Source organism: Mus musculus, chromosome 6 (assembly GCF_000001635.26).
Source record: "Mus musculus strain C57BL/6J chromosome 6, GRCm38.p6 C57BL/6J".
In the NCBI taxonomy this organism is placed as follows: Eukaryota; Metazoa; Chordata; class Mammalia; order Rodentia; family Muridae; genus Mus; species Mus musculus.
In genome coordinates this window covers 69,688,858-69,707,820 of record NC_000072.6, presented here as the reverse complement: position 1 = coordinate 69,707,820, position 18,963 = coordinate 69,688,858, and the positions used below count along the sequence as shown (strand labels likewise).

At 40.2% G+C, this 18,963-nt stretch overlaps 1 gene segment (V, D, J or C) and 1 further gene; one reads left to right on the top strand and one right to left on the bottom strand.

Moving 5' to 3' along the window:
- Positions 1-18,963, bottom strand: part of Igk (immunoglobulin kappa chain complex) — a 3,171,119-nt gene that overhangs the window by 1,018,934 nt on the left and 2,133,222 nt on the right.
- Positions 6,534-7,054, top strand: Igkv4-50 (immunoglobulin kappa variable 4-50). The segment is given in 2 exon segments: positions 6,534-6,582; positions 6,752-7,054. Coding segments are annotated over 2 exon segments (352 nt in total).

Genomic DNA, 18,963 nt, shown 5'->3' with positions numbered 1-18,963 from the left:
TTCTGGATGAAATTCAGGGCAATCTATCAGAAGTAAAGCGGGGAGAGAGAGTAGGAGCAAAGAGGAAATATGGTGCACAAAATAAGTATACAGGCCTTTCCACGGGTCTTGAGCCCGAGGAAAAGTTTTGGTCAGGTAAAAATACCTGGGGAGAGATTAGAAGGAAGAAAAAGAAAAAAGAAAAGAAAAAAGATCAATTAGCGGAGGTTTCTAGGAGAAGGAGCCTATACTCATCACTAGATGAGCTCAAGGAGCCAGTTCTTAGTAGTTCTGAATCAGATGAAAAGGCTATTAGGGCCTGGAAGGCGCTCTCCTGAGCAGGTGAAGCCACTGGACAACTAACAAAGATCGTCCAGGGACCTCAGGAGTCCTCAGATTTTGTGGCCAGAATGACAGAGGCAGGCTCTTGCAGCCTACAAGGTCTTATTGTCCACCCTGGAGTTGTAGATCAGGGTTATAAAGGGGAACTTCAGGTTCTCTGTTCTTGTCCTCAAGTTGTCTTTTCTATAGCACAAGGGGACAGAATAGCTCAACTAATAATTTTGCCAAGCCTACATGGCTGTTTTTCCTTCCTCTGGTATTCCTCGAGCCGCCAGATGGATCAGTTCTACTGAAAATGATTCTGATTACTTAATAATGCCTTTAGATTGTTGTCAAATTTTATCTACTACTCATGTAGGGGTAAACCCTCGTGGCGTCAGGCCATTACAGGTCTGGCAAATGGATGTCATGCATATTTCCTCCTTTGGGAAAAATCAATATTTACATGTCACTATTGACACCTGCTCTGGCATCATGTTTGCCTCTCCGTTAACCGGAGAAAAAGCCTCACATGTGATTCAACATTGCCTTGAGGCATGGAGTGCTTGGGGGAAACCCAAACTCCTTAAGACTGATAATGGACCAGCTTATACATCTCAAAAATTCCAGCAGTTCTGCCGTAAGATGGACATGACCCACCTGACTGGACTTCCATACAACCCTCAAGGACAGGGTATTGTTGAGCGTGCGCATCGCACCCTCAAATCCTATCTATTAAAACAGAAGAGGGGAGTCGAGGAGGCTCTAGCCTGAGTACCAAGAGTGTCTGTGTCTATGGCACTCTTTACACTCAATTTTTTAAATCTTGATGCTCATGGCCATACTGCAGCTGAACGTCATTGTTCAGAGCCAGATAGGCCCAATGAGATGGTTAAATGGAAAAATGTCCTTGATAATAAATGGTATGGCCCGGATCCTATCTTAATCAGATCTCGGGGAGCTGTTTGTGTTTTTCCACAGAATGAAGACAACCCATTTTGGATACCAGAAAGACTCACCCGAAAAATCCAGACTGACCAAGGGAATACTGATGTCCCTCGTCTTGGTGATGTCCAGGGCGACAATAACAAAGAGAGAGCAGCGTTGGGAGATAATGTCGACATTTCCACTCCCAATGCCGGTGATGTATAATGCTCAAGTATTCCCCTGCTTTTTTACCAGTAACAAGGAACTGGGTTTGGCATTGATTCAGACAGTCTTGGCTCTGTCTGGACAGGTCCAGACGACTGACACCATTAACACATTGTCAGCCTCGCTGACCACAGTCATAGATAAACAGGCCTCAGCTAATGTCAAGATACAGGGAGGTCTCATGCTGGTTAATCAACGCATAGATCTTGTCCAGGAACAGCTAGATGTATTATGGCAAATAGCTCAGCTGGGATGTGAACAAAAGTTTCCGGGATTATATGTTACTTCCATTCAGTATGAGAAATTTACTAGGGCAGCTAATTTGTCAAAAAGTCTTTCTCAGTATATGTTACAGAATTGGATGGCTGAATTTGAACAGACCCTTTGGAAATTGAGAATTGCCATTATTCAGGTCAACTCCACACGCTTGGACCTGTCCCTGACCAAAGGATTACCCAATTGGATCTCCTCAGCATTTTCCTTCTTTAAAGAATGGGTGGGATTGATATTATTTGGAGATACACTTTGCTGTGGATTAGTGTTGCTTCTCTGGTTGGTCTGTAAGCTTAAGGCCCAAACTAGGAGAGACAAGGTGGTTATTGCCCAGGCACTTGCAGCTCTAGAACATGGTGCTTCCCCTGATATATGGTTATCTATGCTTAAGCAATAGGTCGCTGGCCATTCAGCTCTTGCACCCCACGAGGCTAGTCTCATTGCACGGGATAGAGTGAGTGTGCTTCAGCAGCCCGAGAGAGTTGCACGGCTAAGCACTGCAGTAGAAGGGCTCTGCGGCACATATGAGCCTCTTCTAGGGAGACATGTCATCTTTCAAGAAGGTTGAGTGTCCAAGTGTCCTTCTCCCCAGGAAAAACGACATGGGACCAGACCAGGACCCCTCTGGGTGATGAGCCTGGGAGGAGGTTATGTGTACGGCTCCTTTACCTGCACACTGGGGATTTGACCTCTATCTCCACTCTCATTAATATGGGTGGCCTATTGCTCTTATTAAAAGAAAAGGGGGATCTGTGGGGAGCCGCCCTCACATTCGCCCGTTGCAAGATGGCGCTGACATCCTGTGTTCTAAGTGGTAAACAAATAATCTGCGCATGTGCCAAGGGTAGTTCTTCACTCCATGTGCTCTGCCTTCTCCGTGACGACAACTCGGCCGATGGGCTGCAGCCAATCAGGGAGTGACACGTCCTAGGCGGAGGATAATTCTCCTTAAAAGGGACGGGGTTTCGCCATTCTCTCTCTTGCTTTTGCTCTTGCACTCTTGCACTCTTGCGCTCTTGCGCTCTGGCTCCTAAAGATGTAAGCAATAAAGCTCTTGCTCCCTTGCTCTTGCTCTCTCTTGCTCTCTTGCACTCTGGCTCCTAAAGATGTAAGCAATAGAGCTCTTGCTCTTGCTCTCTTGCTCCTGAAGATGTAAGCAATAAAGTTTTGCCGCAGAAGATTCCGGTTTGTTGCGATCTTCCTGGCCAGTTGCGTGAACGCGAGTAAGAAATTCTGATAGGTCTGACTTCATTTGTTACTTGACCTTTTTCCCTTAGTGCTTTTAATATTCTTTCCTTATTTAGTACATTTGTTGTTCTGATTATTATGTATCAGGAGGAATTTCTTTTTTGGTCCAGTCTATTTGGAGTTCTGTAGGCTTCTTATATGTTCATAGGCATCTCTTTCTTTAGGTTAGGGAAGTTTTCTTCTATAATTTTGTTGAAGACATTTGCTGGCCGTTTAAGTTGAAAATCTTCATTCTCATCTACTCCTATTATCCGTAGGTTTGGTCTTCTCATTGTTCCTGCATTTCCTGGATGTTTTGATTTAGGATCTTTTTGCATTTTGCATTTTCTTTGATTGTTGTGTCCATGTTTTCTATGGAATCTTCTGCACTTGGATTCTCCCTTCCATCTCTTGTATTCTATTGCTGATGCTTGCATCTATATTTCCTGATTTCTTTCCTAGGATTTCTGTCTCCAGAGTTGTCCCCCTTTGTGATTTCTTTATTGTTTTTACTTCTATTTTTATATCCTTGATTGTTTTGTTCTATTCTTTCACCTGTTTGGCAGTGTTTTCCTGTAACTCTAAGAGATTTTTTTTTGTTTCCTCTGTTAGGGCTTCTAGCTGTTTACTTGTGTTTTCCTCTATTTCGTTAAGGGAGTTATTTATTTCCGTCTAAAGTCCCCCATCATCATCATGAGAAGTGATTTAGATCCATATCTTGCTTTTCTGGTGTGATGGTGTATCCAGGACTTGCTATGATGGGAGAATTTGGTTCTGATGATGCCATGTAACCTTGGTTTTTGTTGCTTCTGTTCTTATGATTACCTCCTGCCATCTGTTTATCTTAATTGCTTGCTGCCTTCAATATATCTGATTGGAGCTTGTCCTTACTATAATCACAGTTGATTTAGGACTCCTCAGAGTCCAGTTTTCTCTTTGATCCTGTGATTCTGGGCTTCTGTGAACCTGAGATTCTGGGTGTGTCAGAGTTCTTGGCAAGCTAGCTTCCTCTGTGACCCTGAGATCCTGGTTTGACCAATCTCCTGTTATCCTGGGATCCTGAAATCCTAAGATCCTGGGTGTGTTACAGCGTCTGGAAGTGGTGTCTCCTCTGTGGACCATGGATCTGTCTAGTGTATTTGAAACCAAGGTATACCAGCACCAATCAGAAGGAACCAGAGCTGCTGGTCAAGTAGGGCTCCCGTGTCCTTGCTTGCTCTTGCTGTCACTAGTCCTTCACAATTGGTTTGGAATTAATGCTGTGTTTCCCTCACCAGTTGCCACATACTTTGGTTGAGTCAGTTTGACAAAGCGAAAGCTGGGAAGGTGGCTCATGAAGCAAAGAGTTTCAAGGAAACTCTCTTCCTGGAGTCTGGCACGTTCTCCCTAATCTATATAAATCACAAAATCAATTTTCCACTCCCGAGTTAGTCTAGTGTATGGATCCATGTGCTCTCTATTTAGTATTACCTTCTTGTAAATGCCTTTTAAGAGTGTATCCTGAATTAGCTAAAGCCTCTCCCAGTGTTCCAAGATCCCAAGATAGCAGCAAGGAGCTTAACCTATTCAGTAACTAATTAAGCACTACAATAAATACAGTAAGAGACTAAAATTCTCACTGAGATAAAAATTTTATTACAGACTACATTCCATACCAAGAGTGAGTTAATATACTATCCTAATAATGAGGATTCTCCAGACAAGATAAAATTTAACAAGGCCTAGAGAATTTCGGGGTCAGTGACTCTACATTATTCTTGAAGCCTGTCAAGAGTTAATAACCCCCTGGTGCTATTAACACTAAAGAGTAAAACTCTTGCCTGGGACAGGGCTGATCCAAGGCAGAGACACTAATCTCTAGTGTAAACATTTATCTGGTCCCTACAGATTCCCTTTGAAGTCACTCCTCTTACATCTGTGCTAATCTCTAGGGTAAACATTTATCTGGTTCCTTTTGAAGTCACCCCTCTTGCATCTGGAAAACTTCAATGTACCTTGCCTGTTATGATTTACAATTTATGATATTTGCTGTAATATAATTAGTCTAAAGCTCGACCAGAAGATTACATTCAGATCCAACACCTCTCTTGTGTGTATGTCTGTTTGTCAATTCCTACACTTTGCCCATCTGCTCGAGAGAACCTGTTCCACTCAGACACAGGGGCCCAGAGGGTCTGCAGCAATCAGTGATCCTAAGATCACGTGGAGAGTCGTTTGGTTCTGTGGGACTGTCATCTGAGTTCATGCCCAAGGTCCACCAAGGTGACCCAGAGCTGGCACCAACCTTAAGGGACTTCAGCTCCTGGTCAGGTGGGTTTTCTGTTTCCCTTCTGCTGGCACAAGCACGATATGATTGGTTTGGAACTGAAGGTGTTTTCCACTCAACAGTGATCCTAAGATTGGTGGAGAGTCCTCTGCGGACTGTGGGACTGTCTGCTGAGTTAGCATTCAAGGTCACCCAAAGCTGGAGCAGAATGGAAGTGTGAAAAAACATTCTTAAGAAAGATCTAGAGGCATAAACATACTTCATCATAACTATGCTAACTTTAAAGTTATAGGAAGATACTTGAAACTTTATCTAAGGTAAATAAAAACTATTTTTAAATAAATAATTTTATTCACTTTACAACAGTATATCAGCCCTCCTTCTCCTCCCACTACTCCCTCATGCAAATCCTGCCAATTCACTCAGTCTTTGTTTTATGTAAAACTTTTGATCAAACTTATATTTAAATTTGTAGACTAGGATGTTGTCAATATTTAATAACTAAAATGTAATTTATTTGAAAAGTGTTCTCAGATATTCTCAGATAACAAATAGAAAATGAATCAAACAGTTTCAGGGCACAGTGCATACTAAGAATGGTGATTATTCAGAGAAGTTTTAGATGAATGTTTCTTCATGAATCTCCAGCCCATATTCTCTTAAATCCAGCAGAACCATTGTTTCCATTGATTTCATTGGGGTAGTAATTTTTCCTATCTCTCTAGGGATGGCATCAGTGCTTGACAATTGCAGAAATGTCTCTAAGCACACCTGTGCTCCAATCATGTCTGGATGCTACTTTTCCATTAGCTTTGTGGGAATGCTCATCTGAACATTTAGGAGCAAGTAGGTGAGGTTAGTCTAATGAGCAGTATTCAGGAAAACAAGAAACACATAATGTTCTCTGTGATCATTATAAACAGTCATTCTTGATACTACTTTATCATGGGAGAAATATATCTTAAACTTCTGAATTGAATATGCCTTGTTCAGTATATCAAATACATCTTGTCTTTAGGGAAAATAGATGGATAATATTATAGGAAAAGAATTTTCCTCCTAAAAAGGGAGAATGCGAAAACAGAAAATTTCTTTTCCATCAGTGTAGTGACTATATATAAGTACATTTTGTCCTGGTTTAACCTGGTTTGCCTTAGTTAACAGACCATGTGTTTATAAGACAAGAACTGCGTGTCCTATATCTTGATATTTGCATACTTCATCTTCAGTAGTCACAAATATCTCACAGCTGTTTTAAAGCGATGTACTTAGGAGAAGAGCAGTAATTAGCCAGGGAACAAAATTCAAATACACAATGGATTTTCAGGTGCAGATTTTCAGCTTCCTGCTAATCAGTATCTCAGGTAACAGAGAGCAGAGAGTCTGAAATCAGAATTCAACCAAAATTCTTTTCCCTGGGAACTTTGAGTCTAACATTTACTTTTTTCTTTCTTTCTACTGAATGTAGGGTGGTATAAAATTATTTTTGTATCTCTATTAATCCTTTTCTCTCTATGTTGCTTTTTTTTCTAGTTGTAATGTCCAGAGGAGAAAATGTGCTCACCCAGTCTCCAGCAATCATGTCTGCATCTCTAGGGGAGAAGGTCACCATGAGCTGCAGGGCCAGCTCAAGTGTAAATTACATGTACTGGTACCAGCAGAAGTCAGATGCCTCCCCCAAACTATGGATTTATTACACATCCAACCTGGCTCCTGGAGTCCCAGCTCGCTTCAGTGGCAGTGGGTCTGGGAACTCTTATTCTCTCACAATCAGCAGCATGGAGGGTGAAGATGCTGCCACTTATTACTGCCAGCAGTTTACTAGTTCCCCATCCACACAGTGATACAGACTGGAACAAAAACCCTCTAAGTCCTTAGGGCCCAGCTACTTCCTTCTAGAGAAAAACTGTGGCCAGTGATTTGATTGCAGTAGTCCACACAGTGTGTTCTGCTTTACAATGTCCTTTGCAACTTTGGATGACTGTCTCTATAATATTCAACTGTACTTCAGCACTTTTCTCAAATAGTCTACTTTTACAGTGTTTATTTATTCTCAATTTTTGTTCTGTTTGTTGAAGACAAGTGTGGCAGGCCCTCTTCACCTATTTTACTGGTGGTCCCCATGTACCTTGACATCTATTTTCTGCTACTTTCACTGATTTTAGAATCTTCTTGGTAGGTGGTATTTGTTTCAGCCTAGTCATTTACTCACAATAAACTGCTGTTGTTATCCTACAAAAATAGTATCCATCGTGATCTAATTTCTGATTTTTATTAGCAGACCTTCTTTTCCACTAAATTGTCCTGTTAATATGTTCTTGAAATGATTTTATCTCCAAACAAAACAAAACTACTGACAATCATGTATATTTTCTTTCTACTCTCATGACAAGTAATTGAAACATTCCACTAACAAACCAAGAAGGCAATAGAGAACTAATAAGTGAACATTATTTTTTCTTTATATCTATCTATCTATCTATCTATCTATCTATCTATCTATCTATCTTTCTATCTCTGTCTATCTATCTCTGTCTATCTATCTCTGTCTATCTATCTATCAATCTATCTATCTATCTATCTATCTATCTATCTATCTATCTATCATCATCATCTATCTTTGAATCCATTCGTGTGTGTGTGTACCTTACTGTAAATAATTAATTTCATAAGTAAATTTTATGGTTCTAAATGGAAACACAAATTATTTAAAGTATTTATATGTACAATTACATTTAAATTTAAATGACAATAACAGGAATAATTATGTAATAGTTTATTTTCAATTTTCCAATTTTTGGTGTTTGGTATGAAATCCATCAGATATTGTTACCTGCCTCCATGTCTGCATCTCTAGGAGAAAGTGTCACCATCACAGGAAGTGTCAAGATATTAATATGTATTTAGCACTATATACATACATACATACATATATACATACATACATACACACACTCACACACACACACACACATATATATATATATATATATATATATATATAAATTTGTCATGATAATTTTTTTCAAAATCAGCAGTTTGATATTTAGTCCTATCAAAGAAAGGACTGTGTATAGAGGATCATGGGCTTCTGAGAAGCCCTGACCACACAGAAGAACACTGATTCAGGCAAAATCTGTACACATATAAATCAAAAAGGAAACCCTTCTACATTTATGTATAGTTCCTTTAGCTAGGAGACATTTTGGATCAAAAATTTTGAAGATGGGTGGCTGGCCCTATCTATCCACTGGGGACCATGTATATGTACTGGAGGTGGTCTCTTCAGGTTTGATCTCATTGTTGCATATTTTGGATATGTTCATCAATGTTGCATCCTGGAAGCATCTAATATCATAGGTCGTTGGGACTTTCTGGAGGTTCCACCAACCCCAATCATGGCAGCTGGATACTTTTAATTATTCTCATGGCCTTCCGGGCTTCTTTATTGTCTCCATCCATTCCTCATCCTCCCCATCTTCTGACCTCCAACCCAGGTTCCTCCTTTACTCTGCCTCCCATGAATAAATTGTTCACCCTTCTAAATGAGATTGGAGCATCTGCAATTGGACTGTTAAACTTCAAACTGTCTTTGAGTTGTTAATTTTTTATTGGTTATTTTATTTAATTACATTTCAAATGTTATCCTTTTTCCTGGTTTCTCCTCCACAAATTCCTTATACCATATCCCTCCCACCTGCTTCTATGAGGGAGCTCCCCCAACAACCCACCCACTCCTGCCTCAGTACCATAACATTTCTCTACTTTGGGGTATTGAGTCTCTACAGGACCAATGGTCAGTGCTCCCATTGAAGCCCAACAAAGCCATCCTCTGCTACATAAGCAGGTAGAGCCATGGGTCCCTCCATGTATACTCTTTGAATGGTGGTTTAGTCCCTGGGAGCTCTGAGGGATCTGGTTGTTTGATATTGTTGTTCTTCCTAAAGGGCTGCAAAATCTCTCAGCTCCTTCCATCCTTCCCCTAACTCCTCCATTGGGGTCTGTGTGCCCAGTCTAATGGTTGGATGCAAGCATTCACATTTGTATTGGTCAGGCACTGGCAGAGCCTCTCAGGGTACAGTTATACCAGGCTCCTGTCAGCAAGTACTTCTTGGCATCAGCAATTGGGTCTAGGTTTGGTATGAGTTGTATTATGGGTATTCTGTACTTTTGGCTAATATCCACTTATCTGTGAATACATAGTGTTCATGTCCATTTGTGTCTGGGTTACCTCACTCAGGAAGATATTTTCCAGTTCCATCCATGTTCCTGGATGAAGTCAATTTGAGGAGACTCTGCCATTGTGAATGGTTACATTAGGAGATGGAACAGATTTCATGTTGGTAGAATACAGCAAGGAAAATACAAAATCCAATAGTTAAATGGGTATTTGTTAAAGATGTCCTTCATTTTTTTCAAGACAATGGCTATGTCAAGAGGGAACATATGGCAGGGTCAGTAGTCTGAGGCATCTACAGAACACCAGGGTTAAGTATGTGTAAAAGTATCTCATGATATTTTGATGAGAAGTCAAGGAAGTTAGCCATGCAAAAGATCTTAAGGAGCAGGTGCCAGGCTCTGAACTCCTTTGCAGGCTTCTGTTGAAAAGAAAAATAGGATTCCATAAAATGTTTGAGGTGTACCAATGTTGACTGCAATGTGGAAGAGTCAAGGACTGAGGATAAATCCCATGAGGCACAGTTTGCAACCTGTGGTTTAAAGCACCTCCTGAAACACAGCACTATAGTGGGACTTTCTCAGACCTACCACATGTGTAAATAAGACAGAGAGGGTTCTAATAAGCTTTCACTGGAACATACTAGAAGCTATCATTCAAGCTTAACCCAAATGCCCAGCCTTTGATCTGCCAGGTGATTAGATCTATATATCTCTGCTTAGGCCCCATTCATGTCTGTTCCCCTCCATGTCTGCTCTCAATTTTCTTACTTTTGCTTTCTTCTTTCTAGATCAGTCTGTCAGCCTGGAAGTTCTGACCCCTGCTTCCTTCCCCAGCTCTTGGTCATAAAATCTTTACTATAAACAATCAGCTGCATCACAACATCTGATACATCTCTTTGGTTATCTAAGACTTTGAGGATATGAACCTAGTGAAAGGCCATAAATATGAAATAGCAAAATTCTGCCAGTAATTAGCTTTTTGGTACAGAAAGTTACAATTAAAATTCTAGGAATGCACAGAATAGGCTCATTCCTGTAGACAAGCAGGACCCACAGTAGGGGCATAAAGACACTAACCCACTCACAAATCTCTCATCCCAAAATTGTTCCTGTTTAAAAACAATACTGGAACAAAGATGGAACAGAGACTCAAGGGAATGAAAAACCAACAACTGGCCCAACTTAAAATCTATCTCATTGGTAAATGCCAATCCCTGACACTATTAATGATACTCTGTTATGCTTGCAGGTAGGGCCTAGGATAACTGTCCTCTGAGAGTTTCTACCCAACCCACAGCCAAATATTGGACTGAGGTTGGAGACTCTTATGGAATAGTTGGGGGAAGAATTGAAAGCCCTGAAAGGGTAGGAATTCCACAGGAAGTCCAACAGTCAACTAACCTGGACCCTTGGCTGCTTTCAAGCACTTAGCTACCAACAAAGAGCATACACAGGGTGGACTGAGGAACCTGGCCTTGTTTGTTCACAGTGGACTTGATATGCGAGGGTGGTTGATACCAGTGCTACCCTTTTCAGAAAACAAGGGGAGGTGAAGGAGTGAGAAACTCTGAGAGTATACTTGGAAGGGGGGCAGCATTTGGGATGTAAGCAAATACATTAATTAATTAAAAAAAATACCAAGAAATACCTTTACAAAATGTGAAGAAAGGTTATCAGAACATGGCATAGTTGTGTGAAGGAGCTTTAATTCTCTTCCATTTCTCACATGGAAATAGTTATGCTTCAGTGTTTAAGGACATATAGCCTCATCATCACACATGGAATGAGACAGAAGATGAGTGGCTCCTTTGTAATAGTCTGAGATGTTGTAAGTGCAGTAAGGATACAAAGATTCTGTCTTTAATGGTGGCATTTTAGACCCAGGAGAAACTCATCCTCCCTTGTGTGTCAGTCTCTTTCTAATTATGTGATGTGATTTCTATTTCTGAAAAGAGCCAAGCAAGGTTTCATTCACCATGTTGTGACAATTTCAAAGATTTACCAACAGAGACTGATAGATGAGAGTACACAATTTTGTATGCCCAGCCTCTAATTCTGTCAGTTAAGTAAATCTCTCTTCTTAACAGTGTAGATAGTTACATATGTACCTAGAGACACGAGCTCTGGGGGGTACTGGTTAGATAATATTGTTGTTCTACCTATATGGTTGCAGACCCCTTCAGCTCCTTGGGTACTTTCTCTAGCTCACTGTGTTCCATCCTATAGGTGACTGTGAGCAACCACTTCTGTATTTGCCAGGCACTGGCAAAGCCTCACATGAGACAGCTATATCAGGGTCCTTTCAGCAAAATCTTGCTGGCATATGCAATAGTGTCTGCATTTGGTGGCTGATTATGGGATGGACCCCCAGGTGGGGTATCTCTGGGTGGTCCATCCTTTGTCTTAGCTCCAAACTTTGTCTCTGCAACTCCTTCCAGGGGTATTTTATTCCCTATTCTAAGGAGAAATGAAGTATCCATGCGTTGGTCTTCCTTCTTGATTTTCTTGTGTTTTGCAAATTGTATCTTGGGTATCCTAGGTTCCTGAGCTAATATCCACTTATAAGTGAGTGCATATCAAGTGACTTCTTTTGTGATTGGTTTACATCACTCAGGATGATATCCTCCAGATACATCCATTTCCCCAAGAATTTCATAAATTCATTGTTTATAATAGCTGAGTAGTACTCCGTTGTGTAAATATACCATATTTTCTGTATTCATTCCTCTGTTGAGGGACATCTGGGTTTTTTCCAGCTTCTGGCTATTATAAATAGGGCTGCTTTGAACATAGTGGAGCATGTATCCTTATTACCAGTTGGAACATCTTTTGGTTATATGTCCAGGAGAGGTATTGCTGAATCTACCGGTAGTACTATGTTGGCCATCATTTGGAAGAGATGCCCCTTGGTGTAGCAAACTTTATATGTGAACAGTACAGGCGAATAGTGAGTGGGTAGGGGAGCAGGGAGTGGGTAGTTGGGAGAGGGTATAGGGGACTTTTGGGATAGCATTTGAAATGTAAATGAAGAAAATATCTAATAAAAATAGTGTAGATAGTTGTAAGAATTATAATAAAGCAACAGTAAGAGAATTTTTATGCAGAGCTATAGGGCATAGGGATATAGTGAGAAACAGAGTGTTGATTTTGTGCTTCATCCTTTTGGAATTATAGGACTCAAAGTAATATATTCCTAGGGTGCTGTTTCAATATCCTATCCATATTCTAGGAACTATACCATATGTAAAGATTCAGCAAATTCTTAATATAAAATAAAACCACAGTAGAAAGCTTGTATCCAGTACAAATTAATAAGGGGAAAAACCAGAAGGGTTTAAAATGATTCTATGGAGTACTTTAAGAATAAATTAGTGATGGGGTTGCCATCCCACTGTCATATCTCTGATTCATAATTGATCATGTCTGAAAGAACTGTAGGAATGGAAATGGGGAAGTCTGAGGAAAGAAGGTCCAGCATCAGGAACAAAGGAACAGACACAGTATGTACTCACTCATAAATGGATTTTAGGCCAAAAGCTCAGAATACCCAAAATACAATTCACAGGCCACATGAAGATCAGGAAGAAGGAAGGCCAAAGTGTGGGTGCTTCAGTCCTTCTTACAAGGGGGAACAAAGTACAGGAGCAAATACAGAGACCAAGTGTGTATCAGAGACTGAAAGAAAGGCCATCCAGAGACTTCCCCACCTGGAGATCCATCCCATATGCAGACACCAAACCCAAACACTACTGTGGATGCCAGGAAGTGCATACTGACCGGAGCCCGATATAGCTGTCTCCTGAGAGGTTCTGCCAGAGCCTGACAAATACAAAGGTAGATGCTCACAGCTCACTGGACTGAGCATGTTTTCCCAATGGAGGAGTTAGAGAAAGTTCTGAAGGAGCTCACAGGGTTTGTAACCCCATAGGAGGAAAAACAATATCAACAAACCAGAACTCCCAGGGTCTAAGCCACCATCCAAGGAGTACACATGATGTGACCCATGACTCCCGTTTTATATGTAGCAAAGGATGGTCTTGTTGGACATCAATGTGATAAGAGGCCCTTAATCCTGTGATGGATTGATGCCCCAATATATGAGAATGTGAGGGCTGGGAGGAAGCAGTGTGTTGGTGGGTAGGGGCACCCCCTCATAGAATCAAGGGGAGGGGTGGGATAGGGTTTTTTGGATTGGGGAACACGGAGAAATGGCATAACATTTGAAATGTAAATAAAGAAAATTTCCAATAAAAAATAAAGAAATAATATATTTGAATATTTTTTGAAAATGGTTGATATCTTTTCAATTTTTTGTACTCTTATAAACTAAACACAATTGATATAGTCAGTTAGAATCATCTTAAATGTATTATCTTTTTCTGCTTTATTAAATTATATATTTTAGTCATTTACATTTCTATGCTATCCCCAAAGTCCCCTATATCCTCCCCCTGCCTTGCTCCCCAACCCACCCATTCCTGCTTCCTGGCCCTAGCATTGCCCTGTACTGGGGCATATGAATTGTATTAAATGTCTTATCATATATCATGTTTAATATATCACCTTAAACACATCCTGTGAAATTCTGTCACAACTGTGCTGCAGGTACTAAAGGAGAAAAAGAGAAACTAATGGTCAAAGAAGATTATGTGTGCCTCTGAACACTAAGTGCACAGTAACTTTCATAGCCTGACTGTATCTGAGAAATAATATTAGTAGGTGGAAACAAGATAGGCAGCTGGGAATTCTGCTTCATTCTTTGGTAGTTTATGTCATGGCTTGTTTCATTGTAGTAGACAACAAAACAAAATACTAAAATACTGTTGACAGTAATAAGTAGCGATCTCTTCAGGCTGCAGATTGATAATGGTAAAAGTAAAATCTTTCCCAAAACCACTGCCACTGAACCTTGAAGAAACTCCAGATTCCGCACTGATAGGATGGTATATTAGAAGTTTATGAACATTCCCTAGTTTCTACTGACATCAGGCTAACCAATCATTAATACCCTCATATGGCCTGCAGGTAAGGATGACTCTGTCTCCTAGAGATGCAGACAAGGATGGTGATTGTGTCATGCTGATGTCACATACCAGGCCTGTCATTGGAAACATACAAACAATATATATGGTTAATCATGATAGAACTGACTTCTCTGAATTTCCAGTTAGCACTGATTACAAAGGGTCAAATGACTTCCCGTGACATCCTTCCTTACCCTGGAATCAGAATAGTAAGATCAGCAGAACCTGAGTGGGAGACATCATGTCTGTGCTGTGACATGTCATTGACTGACTCCTAGACAGGGTGTGACCAGACTATTAAGAAGTTCTGAATGATATTGCTGTCTCTTGTGAGGTTATGCCAATGCCTGGAAAATACAGAATTGGATGCTTACAGTCATGTATTGGATGGAGCACAGGGCCCCCAATGAAGGAGTTAGAGAAATTCCACAAGGAGCTGAAGGGATCTGCAACCCTATAGGTGGAAAAAAATATGAACTAACCAGTACCCCCCAGAGCTTGTGTCTCCAGTTGCATATGTAGCAGAGGATGGCCTGGTCGGCCATCAACAGGAGGAGAGGCCCTTGGTCTTGCGAAGAATGTACAAGAGAATACCAGGGCCAGGGAGCAGGAGTGGGTGTGTTGGGAAGCAGGGTGGCAGGAGGGTATAGGGGAAACTGGGAAGGTGGATAGCATTTGAAATGTAAATGATGAAAATATCTAATTAAAAAAAACGAATTCTAATAAAAAAAGAAGAAGTTCTGAGTGAGTGCGGTGGACACATGCAAATCATGAGAGCCTGGGCAGGGCTGGGCACAGACATAGGCTCTTTATTTTAGTAACTTAACTGGGCTGTGCCCAAGTGTTTTAAGCAGACCAGAATACTGCAGTTTTGCTGGAGATTTTTTTTTTTTGTCAATGGTAAATTTTTTCAACAAAAGTTTTGTTTTCTATACACAATAGTATTTTTCAGTGATCACCGTGAGTGTAGTTTTTTCTCTAGACTCCAAAATAGACAATATCCAATCTTACCTCCATTTTCACTATTTTAGAAAAATATGGCACCACTCACACATAGTTTTCCAGTCACCATTACCAATCTTGGAGCTTAATACTTGAAAATGAGCATTCTTTATACCCTTGATCTACTTGGCCTCCAGGAAGATCCCCAAGTCTTGCCTCCTTTAGAGTTCTCTTGTGAATGACTATATACACATTTAGCCTATTGATCCTGACAATCCAGCAATTCCTCTGTCTTCAGAAATGGAGAACAAAGTCTCCCACAACTCTGGATTCTAGCAATGCACTTTCCTGTTATAGGATGATCCATTTCCACTAGAAGCTTATAGTAACAATACCAGAGATGACTAGTACTTTTTAAAATAGTAAGTCCCAGGAAATGGAAAGATGACTTAACACATAAGAGCACTTTTTATTAAATATTTCTCTATTTACATTTCAAATGTTATTCCCTTTTCTGGTTTCCCCTCTGGAAATCCCCTATCCTATTCCCCCTCCCCCTGCTCACCAACCCAGATAACAGCATTTTTCCTCTTGCAGATGACCTGGATTCAATTACCAACATTCATATGGTGATTTAATACTATGTGTAATCACAGTCCCAAAGGATCTAAAGCCTTCTTCTGACTTTCTTGGATACCAAACTTAAATGCGGTGCACATATATACATGAAGAAAAAACACTCAAAGACAGAAGAAATTAAATAAACCTGAATGAGTTAAAAAAAAAATCAGACATCCCTCATTTTTAACAGGACCAAGACAATCATTATTGTGCTTTTAAATGTTTCCTTAGAACCAAACACTAATTTCAATACTGTCCTGGGGGAGATATCCCATCCTTCATCTACAATGAGCTCTTTGACCAATGTCATTATTTGTTTGCTTTATGTAACAGCACAGATGATTTAGTGCCATTACTACTGAAATATAAAAATCTATCTTCAAAAGAATAATAGAAGATGTTTCTTTCTGAAGGAAGAAGAATATGACAAGCACAAACAAGAAAATAAGAGGGCCACTTTTTTAAAAGATATTTTATATATTCATATTTCAAATGTTATCCCCCTTCTCAGGTTTTTCCCCCTCCCCCAGGAACCCCCCTATGCCTCCTCCTACTGCTTCTATAAAGGTGTGTCCCCACCCACCAACCCACTCACTCCTCCCTGCCCTCACATTCTCACACACTGGGGCATCCAGCCTTCACAGGACCAAGGGCCTCTACTCACATTTATGCCCAACACGGCCATCCTATGCTACATATAAGGCTGGAGCCATGTGTCCCTCTATGGGTACTCCTTAGTTGGTGGTTTAGACCCTGGGAGCACTGTTTGGTTGATATTGTTGTTCTTCCTATTGAGTTGCAAACCCCATGAGCTCCTTCAGTCTTTTCTTTAACACCTCCAATTGGAATACAGTGCTCAGTCCAATGGCTGGCTGTGAGCATCTTCCTCTGTATTTGTCAGGCTCTGGCAGAGCCACTCAGGAGACAGCTATATTAGGCTTCTGTCACCATGCACTTCTTGACAACCATAACACTGTCCTACGTTGCTGTCTGCATATGGGATAGATCTATATGTGGGGCAGTCTCTGGATGACCTTTCCTTCAGTCTCTGCTACACACTTTGTCTCTGTAGTTGCTCCTGTACTTTGTTCTCTCTTCTAAGAAGGACTGAAGCACCTACTCTTCCTTCTTCTTGACCTTCATGTAGTTTGTGAAGTGTATCTTGGGTATTCTGAGATTTGGGGCTAATATCCACTTATCAGTGAGTACAAACCATATGTGTTCTTTTGTGATAGGGTTACCTCACTCAGGATGATAATTTCTAGCTCCATCTGTTTGCCTAAGAATTTCACGAAGTCATTGTTTTTAATAACTGAGTAGTACTCCATTGTGCAAATGTACCACCTTTTCGTTATTAATCCATCTGTTGAAGGACATCGGGGTCCTTCTTTCCAGCTTCTGGATATTATAAATAAGGCTGATATGAACATACTGGAGCATGTGTTTTTGCTGTATGTTGGAGCATCTTATAGGTGGGTACGCTGGAGTGGTATAGCTGTATCCTCAGGTAATACTAGTCCAATTTTCTGAGGTAGTGTCAGACTGATTTCCAGAGTGGTTGTACCAACTGGCAATCCCACTAACAATAGAGGAATGTTCCTCTTTCTGCACAACCTTGTCAGCATCTGCTGTCACCTGAGTTTTTGATCTTAGCTATTCTGACTGGTTTGAGGTGGAATCTCAGGGTTGTTTTTATTTTCATCTCCCAGATGACTGAGGATGTTGAACACTTCTTTAGATGCTTCTTGGACATTTGTTATTCCTCAGTTGAGAATTATTTGTTTAGCTCTGTACCCTATTTTTAATAGGGTTATTTGATTGTCCGGGGTAAAATTTCTTAAGTTCTTTTTATGTATTGGATATTAACATTGTATTAGATTTAGATTAATAAAGATCTTTTCCCAATCTGTTGGTTGCAGTTTTGTCCTATTGACAGTCTCCTTGCCTTACAGAAGTTTTGTAATTTCCTGTAGTCCCATTTGTCAATTCTTGATTATTTCACATAAGCTACTGGTGTTCTGTTCAGGAAATTTTCCCATGTGCCCATGTATTGGAGGGTCTTCTGCACTTTTTTCTCCTATTAGTTTAGTGTATCTGGTCTTTTGTGGATGTCCTTGATCCATTTAGACTGGAGTTTTGTACAAGGAGATAAGAATGGGTTGTATTGTCTTCTTCTACATGCTAAATGCCAGTTTGAGCCAGCACCATTTGTTGAAAATGCTGTCTTTTTTCCACTGGACAGTTTTAGCTCCTTTGTCAAAGTTCACATGACCAAAGGTCTGTGGGTTCATTTCTGGGTCTTTGATTTTATTTCATTGATCTTCTTGCATGTCTTTGTACTAACACCATGCAGTTTTTAATCACTATTCCTCTGTAGTACAGCTTAAGTTCAGGGGTGGTGATTCCCCCAGAAAGTCTTTTATTGTTGAGAATAGCTTTTGCTTCCCTGTTTTTTTTTTGTTGTTGTTATTAGAAATGAATTTTCAAATTGCTTTTTCTAATTGTATTAAGAAATAAGTTGGAATTTTGGTGGAATTTTATTGAATCTATAGATTTCTTTTGGCAAGATGGGCATTTTTACTGTATTATTCCTACCAATGGATGAGCATGGGGGATCTTTCAAACTTCTAAAATATTTTTTGATTTTTTTTCTTTAGAGACTTGAAGTTATTCTCATACATATCTTTACCTTGATTGGTAAGAGTCACATCACAGCAAGATATGTAATATTATTTATGATTATTGTGAAGGGTGTTGTTTCCCAAATTTCATTCTCAGCCTGTTTATCCTTTTAGTCATGGAAGACTACTGATTTATTTGAGTTAATTTTATATCTAGTCACTTTGGTGAAGTGGTTTATCGGGTATAGGGGTTCTCTGGTGGAATTTTTGGGGTCCCTAAATTGTACTATCATATAATATGCAAATAGTGCTATTTTGACTTTTTCCATTCCAACCTGTATCCCTTTGACTTCCTTTT